Below are 15914 nucleotides of genomic sequence, written 5' to 3' on the forward strand. Positions count from 1 at the left end.
GATCCGCACATTTGCGGATCGGATTGGATTGGATATCGGATATCAGATATATCCGCAAAACACAAAAATATTTTTAAAGGATTATTTTTATTAAAAAAATATCAATAAAGTTTATTTTTCTATTTTTTTAAATATGTTTACTCTTAAAATAATATTAAACATACTTTTCTTACATAATAAATTAAAATAATACAATATATATGATAATTATTAGTTGAAAAAAAATATAAAAAGAATATTTACTTATTTATTTCTTTATTTTTGCGGATACGCGGATATGCGGATACATACACAAAATCCGCAATCCGATCCGATCCGATCCGATAGCCTTGCGGATCGGATCCATATCCGCAATTTTCGGATCGGATTCGGATAAACACCGCGGATATGCGGATCGGATCCGATCCATGAATACCCCTAACCCAGATTCAAGAGGAACTCCGGGAGATTTCCACCAACATTCCCTAGTCTCAGCATATCCCAATTCCTTAAAGTAACCCTTCACAAAGAACACATCAAGTGTGTCACTGTCAACTCCCATTAACACCTCCGTGTGATCAGGCTCATAGTACAGATTTTCACCCTCATCCTTCTTAAACTTCCAACCACGGTGAAATATAAGTGTCATAGGAGGATCCTCCATCTACAAAAGCAAAAATCAAATAACGTTAATCAACAACAACAAAATATGAAACAAACTCAGAGTAACAACTGCATGTAAACACACAACAACCAACATACTCATAATCATCACAAACCCTCGACTAAGACCAAACACCAAAATAACCACAGCATAATAACCATGAAACCCGTCACAGCAACCTCATAGAGAACATGTTCTTCCTAATACCGTACCTTGTCTAGCAACGTCAACTCCAAATCCTAGTCTAACTAAATGGTTCTTAGAACTATGTCAACATAAAGCGACATACACCAACCGTGCAAAATCAACAAAAACTGACAAAAAAAAATTAAATCTTTACCTGTAGCAGTTACTGTTCCTTCTTCTAACCGCGTAAGTTCTCTGCAAACTCCTCCAACTTTCCACTCTAGTAGCACCAACTCTTCCACAAATGTCGATGCGCACAAAGGCCGTCAAGTAAACAAGGAGGTTCTGATCATACGCAAGTGTATCAGGGCAGAGAGTCACAGAGTAGAGAGGAGACGAGGGGTTTTGGAGCGAAAGTTGAAGAGGGTTGTTATGAGAGGAGGTGATGGGGAAAAACGTTTGAAAATCCCACCCTGGACCACAAACGACGTCGTTCCATGGTTTTGGGGTGGAGGATTGATGCTACGTCGTTTTGCTTTGTGACACGCTGTAACTTAACGTTCCACCCCAGCAAACGTTACACACCTCAACAACTGAAATGACGAAAGGACGAACTCCATCAACGTCGATATCTTTCGCGGATGCTTTTGATTAATTTTATCTTTCAAAAACCAAAATGAAGATGTGAGTATTTTTTAAGGACTATTTTGACTATCAACTCAATAAAAATATCATAATATTGAAAAAGAACATTTGATTATATTTAATAAAGTAAACAAAATTCATAATTTGTTTTGAAAATTGAATTTAATTTTTATATAGTGCAAATTAAATGTATCTAAATTTGTATTTGTATCTTATATATTTTATTTTGGTAATAATCATAATAGATGGGATCATGGGAGGTGGGAAATTCATTTTACAATTGATATAAGAATATCGAGAGATTTAGTGTTTGTTTATTTATGGTATGTATGTCATGGCGGTGTGCAGTGCAGTGTGCTGGAAACTTGAATGAAGTGAGTGCATTGAAACTTGAGAGATAGGTGGCTGATTATGAATATGTGGACTATGTCAGTGAGAAGCAGCGGAATGTTTTGGTGTCAGTGTCATTGTCACTGTAGAAGAATACATTGCTCCGATTCGAAGCCAAGCCCACGCCGTGGTTTTGGCCTTGGAGATAACAGCAGGATTAAGGTAGGGTATTCTTCTTCTTGTTGTTCTTCTTCTTCTTCATTGATTCATTGATTGCTTCATTTCAGACGAACAAAGGCGAAGCTGGGACTGGCAAGGACAGAGGTTTGGTGTCGAAGCAAAGGTGTTCCTATTTCCTCTCTGTATTGTATTTTATTTTAGGGATGGTTGTTCGTAAAAGATGCTAACAGGCTCAACTCAGTAGCAGGGGGTCAACATCTCGTCCTCCATCCACTCGTAATTGCAATCCTCTTCTTATTCTATTCACCACTCACTACTCACTGTATAGTCATCAAACTTCGGATGCTTTTTTCTCTGCAGAGGCACCCGCACCACAGCTCGACGGCAAGTCTCGCAACGATACTTTCGATCTTGACTTTGAACAACGACTTCAAGCAGTTAGAAGGTACAACTTTAGTTCTTCTCTTTCTGTTCCTTACTCATTTGGTAATTTTTCTACCTCAAATTTGGGAACTTGCTACACTGCTCAGGTCTGCCCTTGAACAAAAGAAAGCAGACGACGAAAAACAGTTTGGACCCATTGACTATGATGCACCACCACCGCTATCTTCGGACCAGAAGACAATTGGCCTTGCTACCAAGGTAAAAATCTCTTCTTTTCTACGGCATGTAAATGTTCCTTTATATGTATACATAACCATCGTGACACAGATTGGAGTAGGAGTAGCTGTTGCCGTCTTCGGTCTCGTTTTTGCTTTTGGAGATTTTCTTCCTTCTGGAAGGTATGCATGTGCACACCTAATACCGGACAATATACATTAACTCCGCAAGTATAGCTCATGGCTTCATACCATTTACTTAATTGTTATTTTTCTTTTCTCACTGTATGGCTTTGGTTTGCCAATTGCTTGTTGAGCCATTCTATGATACAAATTATTCTTGTTGAAGTCTGCAATGATCCTAGATAAACACGCAAATCATGTGCAAAAATGGTTTCTTCCTTCTGTATTACATTTTATTTTAGTTTCAACCCACTATAACTAAGCTGGTTTCTTACTTTTTGGTTGGAGTTGAGGTTCCTAGTCTATTTACATTAAATCCTGCATCAGACTTATATATATATATATAACCATGCTTGCTTGAGACTAATGATTATGAATGTTCACACTTATCTTCATCGTGTTCATTCGATTGCTAGTCCCAATGAAGACAGTGCCGTGGTGAGTAGTAAGCTGTCGGAAAAAGAGAAGGCCACTCTTCAGGTATCATTTCTACTTTTCTAGCTGACTATTGTCTGGCAATCAGTTGGCATTTGCTGAGTTTAGATTGTTATGTCTTTGTTTTCAATGTTATTCATAGCTGATGTGATCAGGCAAGATGAGGAAGAAATAGATACAACATAAATACATCAAAGAAAAGCAGGATAGTGCCTATTACCCATTTAGGAAAACATTATAGAATTTCTCCTAAGGTGGTCTGTCCATACGAGAGGACCAATATAAGTCCTAGTTAGACGATATGTGTCAGGTACCATAGATCAAGGGAGTGAAGAAGAAGAGAATTGAGTTTAGTTGCAGTGCAGAGAATTGTTCTGTAGTAATGATAATGCAGATTTTATGAACTAGAGAATTGTATAGTTGTATTACAAACTGAGTGTATTATTACAGTTAACAATAGCTAAGTTCTCTATATATATAGAGAGGATGCTAACTAACTAATAACAGAAAACAAACCAAGAGAGCCAATTGATAAAGCAGATTGGTCTTGAAGTATTCTTGGTTTTCTTGAACACAAAGTTATTTCAGTAATCTTGCTCTTATACTCAACAATATGATTACATGGAAGATTGCTTAATGACTAATTAGAGTTAAGAGTATGACCAAGAAGAACTCTCCAAGTGAAGCCATTCTGAGGATATCGATGTAGATTCACCTTGTGAAAATTTGGTTTATGACTTAACATAATGTTGTTGGCTTGTTGCTGGATAAATATGTAGCAAACCCCATTTGGAAAAGGCATTTGTGATTGTTCTGTTGCACGACTGGATGCCTAAACTTGTTGAATAAATATTTTGTTCACTATAATTCACGTGAAATGTACCTACTGAAAGCATATAGTTGTTCTTTCATAGGCATAGCTTTGGCATAAGTGGATATGTTTGATCAGTATCTTGTATCACAGTATTCATAGTGTGATTGGTGAAATATATTACATCATGTTCCCCCTCGATCTCTTTCCCGCTCTTATATGTGCTTCCTGATGTATGGCAGAGTAGACTTGAGGAATTTGAAGCAATATTAAGGAACTCCCCAAGAGATGCAACTGCTCTTGAAGTAAGTCATAGGTGTTAGTTCTTTTCTCCCCATTTCTGTGTGTCTAGATACATTGAAAATATTTTTCAGGGAGCTGCAGTAACTTTGGCAGAACTAGGGGAATATACAAGAGCTGCTTCTCTACTTGATGTTTTAACAAAGGTTGATAATGTTTTTACCATGGATATATTGTGAAATGTTGCATATATTTTGTTGTTGTTTGATCTTCCTTTAATTTTGTAACTGATTCTTTTGTTGGGTTCCAATTAAGGAAAAACCAAATGATGCTGATGTTTTCCGTTTGCTTGGAGAAGTTAAGTATGAACTCAAAGATTATGAAGGGAGTATTGCTGCATATAAAAGTTCAGCAATGGTTAGTTAGTCTTTTAACATTTCAACTGCTCTTTGCTGGTGGATGCTTTTTGTGAACTAAATACTCACATCTTAATTTCTAGCAAAGTCACGAAGAGTCGAGTGTTTTAAGGAAGCCAATAATTTAGGTTAGAACTTGGGATAGATTATGATATCTGTATTTTCTATTCATATCTTCTGGATTTTTTCTTAAAGTATGCGCTCAATATTCAGTTCTTTACCAGTCATAATATTTCCAATTTTTTAATAAATGTAATCTATCTGTTATGTCCACCTAGAAGTTGAAACTTTTGAGTATATCTGGCTTAAATTCCATTTGGAAGTATCTGTAAATAGCCTATTGTGAATGACAGGTTTCTAAGGATATTGAATTTGAAGTTCTGCGAGGCCTTACTAATTCATTACTTGCTGCCAAAAAGCCAGACGAGGTTTGTCATCATGATAAAGGATTCTTAGGATGTACGAGCTACTAAAATTAGTGACAACGTACTCTTAATAAAAATGAAAAACATAAAGACCTATCTTCAAATGTAGGGACCAAAAAACAAATTAATGGCATTTAGGGGCTAAACTGAAACCTAAAAAATAAAATTATGGAGGCCAAACTAAAATCAGTAAAAATGTAGAGACCAATATCTTCTCTTCTGCTTCTGCTTCTCCGTGATAGAGAATAAAATCTCCCCCCCTAAAAATTAAAGAAGAAAAGGTATAATTGGTTGATGCTCAAGATATGGCTATTCTGGTTCGTTAAGCTCTTATACTGTGCAGAAATATGGAGTTATTTTTTACACTGGCTTTAGTGGATGTGTCGACTAGTTGAATTAAAAAAAAAAGATTATTTTTCCATCATTTCTCCAACAGGCTGTTCAATTTCTTCTTTCCTGTCGTGAGCGTCTGAGTTCTGTAAAGGAAAGCGCAAAATCTGATAGCAGCCCAACAAACACAGGGAAGCTGGATCCAGTCCAAGTAAACTCTTATTCTCTAAAATAATAGATATATTCTATTTCTGCTCTTTTTGCAAATTATTGAAATAGATAGACAAATTTTGAAGACCCATGGAATAGGTAGATAAAAATTGTATTGTTACATGAACCAGTAAAGGTTTTTGTCATAATGAAACTATACACCTTGATATTTTCACATTGTGATGATAATTTTAACAAGATGGGATGCTTTTAAATGATCTCCCACTTCCTTCTTGTAAAAATTCAAAAAATTGCATTTTCATAAAGCAGATCAGGAATGATTTTTATTGTATGTTGAAGTCCTTTATATAGCCAGATGGATGAATTTAATAAAATGGTGTCAATGGGGATACCAAATTGGTTAGCTTTCACCTGAGTCTTCTTGAAGAAGCAGTTGCATTCTTATAGTACATACTTAATGTTACTCATTTTTTCACACGTTGAAAACATTCAATGCGTATATTTTGCATTGTTTTTTCTTACATTTTGTCTCCCAATTTTCATATTATGAAATACTTAGGTTGAATTACTTCTTGGGAAAGCCTATTCCGATTGGGGCCATGTCAGTGATGCTGTAGCTGTTTATGATCAGCTCATATCAACTTATCCTGATGATTTCCGTGGATACTTAGCTAAGGTCTGTAACTTCTCTCATTATTACTAAGCATGGAGCTTATGATCATTTCTGTTCGCGGTAAACCAAATTAACGAAATAACATGAGTTGAATTTTAGAATCTAATTTTGCATGTTGGCAGTATAAACGATAAAGTGCTGCACACTGTAAAACTAACAATATAACTCATTCACTATGCATGTGGCATTTGAGGAAGTTAGTAGTCATCGCATTTAAATACATGGTTGGATAACTGGGTAAACACTTTTACATTAATATTGCATAAAATCAATCTATAATGAACATGTATATAGTATTGGAATTTATCAGTGCACAGCTACAGTTTGCTGTTCCTTCTGGTTTCTTGGTTGCTTTGCCACCAGACTTCTTTCTTTTGGCTAGGCCATGGATTCATTGGCCTGCATGGCAACATTTTTAGTGGCCTGCATGGCAACATTTTTGGAAAGGTGTTTGTGCTTTTAGGAAGATCAAGCATCTCGTTTTGTATTTGGTAAATAAAAAAGATTATGTGCATGTACTTGCTAGGGGTGTTTTTGTAAACACCTAAGGAGGTGTTTTTCAAAGATAACTTGTGCTTATCAAAATTAGAAAAGTCTAATATAACCTCATATATTAATAAATATCCAAATTTACCCTTATATTTATGTCTATTATGATCTTTTTAAATTTTAAAAGTTGTTTTATCAAACATAGTTGTTGTTGTTGTTTGTGCTTATTGAAAGTTATTTTTAGTTTGATTTACCAAAAATAATTGTCACAACTTTTAGAAAACTCTCTTTCAAAAGTCAGCTTTGTAAAACTATTTTGAAAAAAAATACAAACTTTACCAAACTGATAGTTATAAATAAAGAATACATCATACCTTTTGTGTTATGTTTCTTATATCAATCTCTTCCTCTTCCTCAACCATTTTTCACCTGAATTTCGTTTGCCTTCTCAGCCATGCATTCAATTCAAATATGATATTGTACTTATGTAGGGAATCATCCTAAAAGAAAACAAAAATATTGGAGATGCAGAGAGGATGTTCATACAGGTATGTTTGATTTATTAAATTTGCATTACTGATGAGTAGTTGATAAGATGTTAAAAATAAAATGCATATACATAGCCCTGCATATATGTGAGACCGATGATTTTAAAAAAGTTGTTTTGATTAATGTCGTTATACCGTTATGAACATATAGTGTTAACCCACATCTTATGTGCAGGCTCGGTTCTTTGCATCAGATAAAGCTAAAGTTCTTGTGGACCGTTATGCAAGATAAAACTTGGCATTGGCTTTCAAATCTAAAGGTATGCTGTGTAGCTCAAAAGATAATATCATCGTAATCACAAAAGAATATATCTGCAGTAGAAATTGTGATCATTATTATGAAAGTACAGAAAATGCTAGGGGTTTGATGATGGTATTTCCTAATGCTAATGCAGCTTAGAAGTGCCTCTTTGGGAGTCACTCAAATAGAGTAGAAATTTTTAGCTCTAATTTATGAATATAAAAGTTTGTTATGCTTCTTTCTGTGCGAAAACACCCAGCAGTCATGTGATGTGTGCTGCGAGGGAAAGGTTTAGGTAGAAAGTTTCAAGAAGTCCACCAAAGCTTCTCTTTGGACAATGCCATAATTGCTCCTTCTATTCGTCAAGTGGAGTTGGGGGGTGTGTGGGGTAACATATTACATTGAGGTCATATCTAGTTAAGGTTTAACCGTTTAAATATGTTTTTACTCCCTATTATGGAAAGTCATCTTTTTTTTCCTTTGCTTTGATTTTGGCCTTTTCTTTTTAACTATTATTATTACTATTAGCTTTTTAGTCTTGCTTTTCAAATCTATTATGATGATATTTTACTTATTATTTCAATTAAATTGATAATTATATAGAGGAAATATCCAAACTTGTTTTTGACCAAAAACACAAAGGATAAATTTGTCTTTCAAGATTTGAGAAAAAAACAACAAATTTGTCTTTTTACCAAACAAAATCTATACATATTACGAAAGAAAAATATGTCCTTTTGAAAAAATGGAGTGACGAAGTAAAGGCAAATTTGATGCTTTAAAATCTCGGTATCTTTTGTTGTGTAGATAATATGGAGAATTTAATTTTTTTGAGTTCAACTAATGAGCCAATTTTTTCCGGTAATATCAATTAACTCTTTGAAATTATTTTTTTTTTTACTCTAAAATCTAAATCCTCTAAAAATGAGGGTTAAAAAAATAATTTTATAATAAACAACAATAACGTGTTTGGTCAATGTCAAAAATTTGGTAGTTTTTATGTTGGTTGTCGATGCCTAACACGACCTTTATTCGGATTTGGAATCAACAACTATGTAAGATTTTATCTTTTCTGCAACTGATATATCATAAAGTTTGAATTTATGTTTTGATGCATATTATTCACAAAAAAATAAAGCTAGACGTCCAAATTTCTTTTAAACCAAATTTTCAATCAAGTCATTGTGCGCTTCTTCAGTTCTTCTCTTTCATATGTACGCAGGTGCTACTTTTTCTTTTCTTGCGCGCTTCTTTTTCAATGTTGTCACCGTCGTCGCTGCCACTACTGCGATCGTTGTTGTTGTTGCTGTCACCATTGATGTCTTCTTTTTCTTCTTGTTTAATTTCTTCTCCTTCCCATTCTCATGTATTATCATCATTATTGTTGTCTTCGTCTTCATCTTTTATATATGTTCAGAAAATCAGTGCACAAAAATTTTGAGGCACAATACATAAATTTTAGTGCACAACATAGAAATTTTTAGTATATAACAATTTTTTGAAAGACAACATGTTCAGAACATTGATACTCAACTAACAAAATATGTATAATGCAAAACTTAGGTGCAAAATATACAAATTTTGGTGTAGTACAAAAATTTGTGCTCAGTATAGAAATTTTTGTAGGACCATATATGTTAAATATTGACATCCATGTCATGGCATGGGGGTTCGGCTATATTTTTATGTTGGTTGCCGAAGACCTAACACAATCCTCCTCCTTTATCCGGGCTTGGGACCGGCTATGTACCGCAAGTGTAACATAGGCGGAGTTATGTTAAATATTGACATCCAACCAATAATAATTAATATGTACAACACATAAGTTTTGGTATACAACATAAAAATTTTGGTGCATATTTAAACAATATTGGGAATTTAACATGCATGTTCGTCATGAAACATTTATTATGATAGTCGGGGTTATTGTGAAATAGATTTTATAGAGAAAAGTTGTTAGAAATTATATTGCTAGGAGGTTTATAATGCTTTTAAACAATATAATGTTAAGGAATTAAGCAATTATTTGTTGAGCAAAATGAAAGTCAATTTTTTTTAAGAAATTGAAGTTGATAGTAATAGATCCATTGAAATTAAGACGTATTCTAGGTTAATGAAAGAAGTCTTATAAATACTTCAGCGATGTAGCAAACTCTTGGGAGTCAGTACTTTTTATTAATTTTGATTAATATTTGATCAATACAAATATTAAATTATTTTTAATAAAAAAATATGAATGTAAATTTTGATAAATATGAATACAAATTGTGTTGATTAATATCTATTAAAAAATGTTGTAGCAGCTTAAATAATTAGGAACATCTATCATGAATTTTGAGAAGTAAATGCTTGTGCAGATAGATTAGCATGGCAATGTTATGAATTTTAACTGAGATGTTATTTTTTTTTTATTTCCTCATGTATCTTTTTAAGTTTTCATACAGATTTCACTGGAATTGTATTTTTAAGGATAGTTTTTATCTAGTTTTTTTTTTTTTGGGCTTAATGTGCTGTTGTCTATCAAAAAAATTTTACAAATTTGGTAAATATAAATATAAATTATATATTTTATGTATGTAAATATATATAAATATAGAATAATTTTTTACTGTTAAATATTAGTCTAAAATAATATTTGTTGGTTACGAAATATTACTCTTATTGAATAGTACTTACAACATTAGTTAATATACATTTGTCATCATATATAAAGTAATAAAACTTTTTGAATTATATTTTGGATTTAAATATTTCAATATTTTAGTTCAAAATTTTATGTTTTTTTAAATTATATAGAATACATTAATATATTAAATTTTTAAGTATGAGGTAACTAATTTGATAGGTAAAATAATTAAGTTATTTTTAATTTTAATAAAGAGATTGTGTTATCTTTTTATTTAATTTTTTAGATAAAATTATTGTTATTACGTGAACTTATTATTAGTCTTTTTTAAAATAAAAACGTAATATTATTATATAAAATAAAATATAACTATAATTTAAAAATTTAAAAAATAACAACTTAAGCAAATAATTTATAATTTATACATAAATTTTTTAAATTAGTTCAACAATATTAAAAATTAAATACTTAATAATCTAAAAAAATATATTTAAAAATTTAAAAAATAACAACTTAAGTAAAAAATTATTTATAATTTATAAACAAAATTTTAAAAATTTTTAGTGACAGTACCTAAACAAATAATTTTTAAATTCAAATGTATGAATGTCATATCAGCATAAGAACTCTTTATTTATATTAAAATAGACAAATTATAAATTATAAATATATAATATTTAATTTAAGGGAAATGCATCCTCATGTATAATTGTATGGTGTTTTATTATTTTCTTCATTATTATTTAATAAATTTTTTAAAAATTGAATTAATTGGAAAACCTAAATACATTTTTGTTTTGATTATTAGATATAATTTAAAATGAATTAAAATGGGTTTCACAAACCCTAGTGGTTGAGTGGAAAGATAAAAAGATGAGAGGAAAATAGGTAGAAAAGGAGTAAAGAATATTTTGAAAGAAAGAGGCGGAAAATACTGTGGTTGGGTAAGGTCAAAGGTGGAACCCACAGCGTAGTTGGAAGTAATTCAAAGTTGAAAAAAAAGCAATTTAACTTTACCGGGCTGAGTGGTGACAGGGGATGAGATGCCAAAGGAGAGCACTAACCTAACCTGCTGGTTCCAGGCAGCCTAGGCCTGAGGTGCCATCCATCGCCTTAAGCTTTTAATCTAACCCGTGATACGCCGAATTCAAGGCAATCCTACCCTAACTAGCTACCAACCACCCATTCTGCCGCCGGGAACTAAAAAACTAAAAGCATAGATATTTTCTGAGAGACAGACATCTTGCCAAAATCCCAAAACAAAAATATCTGTGATCTAAGATGTCGCCAAAACTCCCCTCTTCCTCTCACTTTCACGTTCACTATCATTCTCAGGCATGTCTATTCAATCTCTTTCGATTTTCTTTTTCATTCCTGTTGCGTTTATTATCTATCTATCTATCTAGGAACAAGCACATCCTTCTTATTTAAAAAAACACACACAAACGAATAGGTTGAGGCTGTTGTTGTTAACTGTTGGCAAATAAAATCCATGGCTTTTGAATACCAAGTGCAGGAACAGCAGAAGAAGGGGAAGAAACAGGGCGTCTTCGGAGACATGTACAGCATGATGCTGTTTCCGCTGCCCCTCCCCAAAGATGTGTCGATCATTATGGAATCCGATAAAGACTCCGCCTTTCAACTACCTAACCTTGCACACGCCTTCCGAGTTAGTCCCCTCCCCATGTTCATATTATTATTGTTGATGTCATTGTACCTTTTAGTCTGAGAGCTGCTTCTGGCGTCAGGAATTTCTGGGAACTAGGGAGGTTGGCGAGTTTGTTAGCGGGGCGCTTGCCGGAGCCATGACTAAAGCTGTACTTGCCCCTCTTGAGACCATCAGGTTATTCAGTTCTCCGTTTATCTATAGACAATTTAATGTATTATATATCTTTATAAACCTGTGCTGTGAACCATGCAGGACAAGAATGGTGGTTGGTGTTGGCTCCAAAAATATTGCTGGTAGCTTTGTTCAAGTTATAGAGGAGCAGGGTTGGCAAGGATTGTGGGCTGGAAACACAATCAATATGCTTCGTATAATTCCTACACAGGCTATTGAGCTTGGCACCTTTGAGTGTGTAAAACGGGCAATGACATCTCTCCAAGACAAATGGAAACTGGAAGAATGCCCCAAGATGCAGATAGGTTCCATCAACTTGAACTTGTCTTTGTCCTGGATTTCACCTGTTGCTGTGGCCGGGGCAGCTGCAGGAATTGCCAGCACACTCTGTTGTCACCCTCTTGAGGTTATCAAGGTATCGAATAAGCCACAAAGTATTCCACTGAATGAGCAAGTCTTTTGCTCTTGTTTCTCACCCGCATTGTAAATTTGTAATCACAGGATCGGTTGACTGTAAGTCCTGAAGTCTACCCTAATCTGAGCATTGCAGTTAGGAATATTTATAGAGATGGTGGTATTGGTGGTTTTTATGCTGGTATATCACCTACTCTGGTTGGCATGCTTCCGTACAGCACATGCTATTACTTCATGTATGATACAATAAAAAAGTCTTACTGCGAGACGAAAAATAAGAAGTCTTTAAATCGTCCAGAGATGCTTGTAATTGGGGCTCTAGCGGGTGAGAGATTCTCTGCCACTTCATCTGACTTCTATATATACATGGACACCAATTTACTGAAGCAATATGTTTAATATTTAACTTAATGCGCCCTTTTTTTAATTCAAACCCTAGTCTATGTATGTGGCTGATTCTATCTCTATATCTATCCTGACCTTATGCTAGCTAAGATTGATTTGGCATTAAACTAGCTCTTCTGTGCATGCTCAGGTTTTACAGCCAGCACAATTAGCTTCCCTTTGGAGGTGGCGAGGAAGCGGTTGATGGTGGGAGCTTTGCAAGGTAGGTGCCCGCCAAACATGGCAGCTGCACTTTCAGAAGTGATTCGAGAAGAAGGCTTGAAGGGACTCTACAGAGGTTGGGCTGCGAGCTGTTTGAAGGTCATGCCGTCCTCTGGCATCACCTGGATGTTCTATGAGGCATGGAAGGACATACTGGTTGTCCAAAAGTGTCATTCATTATAGCCTATCAAAAGCTACCATGGGTTTGTTAACTGCACAGATTATGCAAGTTAATCATGGCGAACCCTTTTTGTTTTTGAATTTGAGAATTGGTGATTTAAATACCATAAGAAAGAGGGATTGCATAACCATTTGGCCTCAGCAGCCAGTTGGTTAGCTTGTAGGGATTGTTCACTCCTGCTAACCAGTCAGCCTGACTCTTTCATTTATTTATTTTTTAGATTTTAATATTGATATAGAGATTTTCATCATACAAAAGGTGAAAGGATGAGTTTGGGAGAAATTTCCGGTCTCCTATTTTAGTTAACCATACAAATAATATTGCTGGTAGGTTTGCGTGACTACAAGTTCAACAAATCTTTTGTCCCCTCCCCTCAAGCTTTCAACAAATCTTTTGTCCCCTCCCCTCAAGCTTTCGTCAATATTTCTTGGTTTGCTACTATGGGTGTATATATCTATTTAAAATTCATCCGTTCATTTGAGTACTTATAGCAGTTCGCATTTATATTTCAGTTACGTTAATTTGGTGATAAGATTTATATTTAATGGTCGATTGATTGACTGAATATCAATGTTTAATTTCATTCAAGTGTGGAGTGGCATTTTCTTAGCTGTTTTTCTTCAGCGATATATAAAATAAATACGCCTCCCAGCCAGCTGCTTCTCTTCAACTGCATAATGCTTCAATTTATCAACATATTTGTGCATTCACTGTCAACTTTTGGCTGATATTACTACAAGGAAAAACACTAGAAACTTAACATCTTTTAGCAAATTATTTGTCAATATTTATCTTTTTCTTTAAATTTCTCTTTCCTTCACTTAATCTTTGTTCATCCACTATTTTGTTAGTTAAAAAAGGTTGGTTCCTAAGCAATAATCTTAGTATTGTGTATAGCATATCCTGTGTCCTAAATTCTATTTCGCAGTGGTAATAGCTTCTACTTTTGATATATTATTTGTGCTCAATTTTGAGACTATCCAATGGTTGAGGCAAAAAATGTAAAGTAGGATTTGATTTTGCCTGCTGTTTGCAGCTATGGTCACACAAGAAATAGATGGAGTATTCGAAAGCAACCAGAATTGTATAACCGGTGAATGAGACTGGACGAATCAATCTCCAACTTTCGAAAAACCTTTATTCTGGTGGTAAAGTGAAGCAAGTAGAAAATCTCTATATTAAGATCAAGCACATTGATATCATTGCATTTTTTTTTTTTTGGGTCTGAACTGTTGCAATTCTAGATTCGGCTACGGAGTGAACTTTACATTCGGAACAAAATACAAGTACAAAAATGATTAAGTTACATGATGGTGTCTTGGTCTTCACTAGTGTCGTTTCTTCTTCCCAATATCCAGGAAAGACACGAACTGATTGATTGAGAAGATTCTGCGAGCATGTAAAGACAAAACAAGCATAGTCCTGTAATAACACAATGTGAGAGTTTATACACAGCAGCAGCAAGCAAGAGCATAGAAAAATACGCGTAATGATCTCAAACGAGATGAATGTAAGGCTGATCAGCATTTAATGTGGGATGTTAACAGTTACTAAAACATATTCCAAATCCAAACTATAGAGGTAAACATGAATGTGATTCATGGGAAGTGATGTAGATTCTTTTGCAGTGCACACTCTCAACTAAGACAAAATATTTTCAATCCTGGAGACACTTATAGTTTTATAACTTAAGAAGACCGAAAGATAGCTGATAAGAAAGCAGAGCAAATATTTCAGTTTACCATTTTTTCCCCTCAAATCCCCAATATTTTGCTTTTAAGAGGAGAGCAATGATAGAGCGATATTACTGTTAAAAAGAAGCACTTGTCTTTTATGGTTTTTCACATATTTAGATACTGCAGGTGCCTCTTTTCACTTGCAAAAGAAGCAGACATAAATGATAAGAAGGGATCAAGTGATGAAAGGTGTACCAGCATAGGCAACTGTGATACCCAAAGCCAATCTTCCGAGAGCAGATAAGACATAAAGGCAAGAAATGACCTGACATAAGAGAGGCAAGTGAAATCAAACATGACGACTCAAGATCTCCATGGTCTATCAGTGTCAGAAACATACATACATACCTTGAAAAAGAGTCTCTTGTCATGGCCGGTGGCAGCAACCCTCAAGACGGACTCGGCGGCACCGACGGTGTTAGCAAGGCAGGCGACGATGGTATTAGCAGTGTCCTGAGAGATTTGCCACTCCAATGGATCCACAGGCACCCTATCGAAAAGAGAAACCCTAAGTTAGAGAGACAGAGAGACAGAGAGAGAGTGAATTATGAATAGTACAAGAGAAAGAGAATAATACAGACTCCACGTTCATCTGACGGAAGAGAAGGCCGAGAATGGCGAGGGAACAGAGAAGCACAATGAAGACGTCGGAGAAGAGGGACACAATGCTCGAATTGCGGTAAGCACAGTGATAGTACACAAGCGTCCCGCATATCAATGCAATCACTGCTTTTCCCATTTCTCCATCCCCAACGCTTCTGCTTCTACTTCTGCTGCTGCTTCTGTCATCCATCTCTCTATTCCTTCTTCCTTCTCATCCAAATTATTATTGTTAATGATAATAATTCAATCAATACGCGAATCCGATAATCATAAGAAAGCAAACCTAAATACTAGCAAAAGTGGAATTCTCCGTCGAGTAGATTGTAGAGCAATGAGATTCGACAAACCACCAGAGGACACAACGCAACCACTTTCTGCCTTTCTGCTTCTGCTTCTTCCCAAACCAAACCAAATCAACTCAAC

General features: G+C 34.5%; 3 protein-coding genes across 8 annotated transcripts; 2 read left to right on the forward strand and 1 right to left on the reverse strand.

Moving 5' to 3' along the window:
- The first annotated feature begins 1621 nt into the window (after positions 1-1621).
- LOC107638384 (Tetratricopeptide repeat (TPR)-like superfamily protein) lies at positions 1622-9083 on the forward strand. Of its 6 annotated transcripts, none has more exons than XM_088484120.1 (16): positions 1622-1966; positions 2032-2087; positions 2172-2200; positions 2285-2369; positions 2455-2566; positions 2636-2706; positions 3123-3186; positions 4195-4257; positions 4327-4398; positions 4508-4609; positions 4962-5036; positions 5470-5574; positions 6094-6210; positions 7188-7244; positions 7420-7504; positions 7640-7964. In XM_088484120.1, the coding sequence occupies exons 1-15, from the start codon at positions 1826-1828 to the stop codon at positions 7474-7476; spliced, it is 1206 nt and encodes a 401-aa protein (XP_088340246.1). In that variant the 5' UTR covers positions 1622-1825; the 3' UTR covers positions 7477-7504; positions 7640-7964. The 6 variants fall into 6 exon arrangements, with proteins under 6 accessions (XP_088340246.1, XP_016197112.1, XP_088340245.1 ...); XM_016341626.3 differs by lacking the exon at positions 7640-7964 and adding an exon at positions 8708-9083 and having other exon boundaries at positions 1658-1966; XM_088484119.1 differs by having other exon boundaries at positions 1667-1966; positions 2169-2200.
- Positions 9084-11005: 1922 nt separating this feature from the next.
- Positions 11006-13508, forward strand: LOC107638385 (Mitochondrial substrate carrier family protein). The gene is made up of 6 exons (XM_016341627.3): positions 11006-11446; positions 11628-11780; positions 11860-11954; positions 12033-12366; positions 12453-12690; positions 12901-13508. Exons 1-6 carry the CDS (start codon positions 11393-11395, stop codon positions 13152-13154), a joined length of 1128 nt encoding a protein of 375 aa, XP_016197113.2. The 5' UTR covers positions 11006-11392; the 3' UTR covers positions 13155-13508.
- Positions 13509-14330: 822 nt separating this feature from the next.
- On the reverse strand, positions 14331-15914 carry LOC107638386 (Reticulon family protein). Its single transcript, XM_016341628.3, has 5 exons — positions 15775-15914; positions 15470-15698; positions 15237-15378; positions 15084-15153; positions 14331-14574 (listed from the first exon to the last, which is right to left on the reverse strand). Exons 2-5 carry the CDS (start codon positions 15679-15681, stop codon positions 14456-14458), a joined length of 543 nt encoding a protein of 180 aa, XP_016197114.3. The 5' UTR covers positions 15682-15698; positions 15775-15914; the 3' UTR covers positions 14331-14455.

The sequence above is a fragment of the Arachis ipaensis genome, chromosome B4 (assembly GCF_059453495.1).
Source record: "Arachis ipaensis isolate K30076 ecotype BB chromosome B4, ASM5945349v1, whole genome shotgun sequence".
NCBI lineage: Eukaryota > Viridiplantae > Streptophyta > Magnoliopsida > Fabales > Fabaceae > Arachis > Arachis ipaensis.

Bases quoted from the DNA above. Each gene is read 5' to 3' on its own strand.
- LOC107638384 (XM_016341622.3), top strand. From the start codon at position 1,826: ATGAATATGTGGACTATGTCAGTGAGAAGCAGCGGAATGTTTTGGTGT. The intron at 6,211-7,187 runs GTCTGTAACTTC...GTACTTATGTAG, and splicing joins TCCGTGGATACTTAGCTAAG to GGAATCATCCTAAAAGAAAA. The intron at 7,245-7,419 runs GTATGTTTGATT...TCTTATGTGCAG, and splicing joins CAGAGAGGATGTTCATACAG to GCTCGGTTCTTTGCATCAGA.
- LOC107638385 (XM_016341627.3), top strand. From the start codon at position 11,393: ATGTCGCCAAAACTCCCCTCTTCCTCTCACTTTCACGTTCACTATCAT. The intron at 11,781-11,859 runs GTTAGTCCCCTC...TTCTGGCGTCAG, and splicing joins ACCTTGCACACGCCTTCCGA to GAATTTCTGGGAACTAGGGA. The intron at 12,691-12,900 runs GTGAGAGATTCT...GTGCATGCTCAG, and splicing joins TGTAATTGGGGCTCTAGCGG to GTTTTACAGCCAGCACAATT.
- LOC107638386 (XM_016341628.3), bottom strand. From the start codon at position 15,681: ATGGATGACAGAAGCAGCAGCAGAAGTAGAAGCAGAAGCGTTGGGGAT. The intron at 15,379-15,469 runs GTCTGTATTATT...TCTTTTCGATAG, and splicing joins TTCCGTCAGATGAACGTGGA to GGTGCCTGTGGATCCATTGG. The intron at 15,154-15,236 runs GTATGTATGTAT...CTCTTATGTCAG, and splicing joins ACAAGAGACTCTTTTTCAAG to GTCATTTCTTGCCTTTATGT.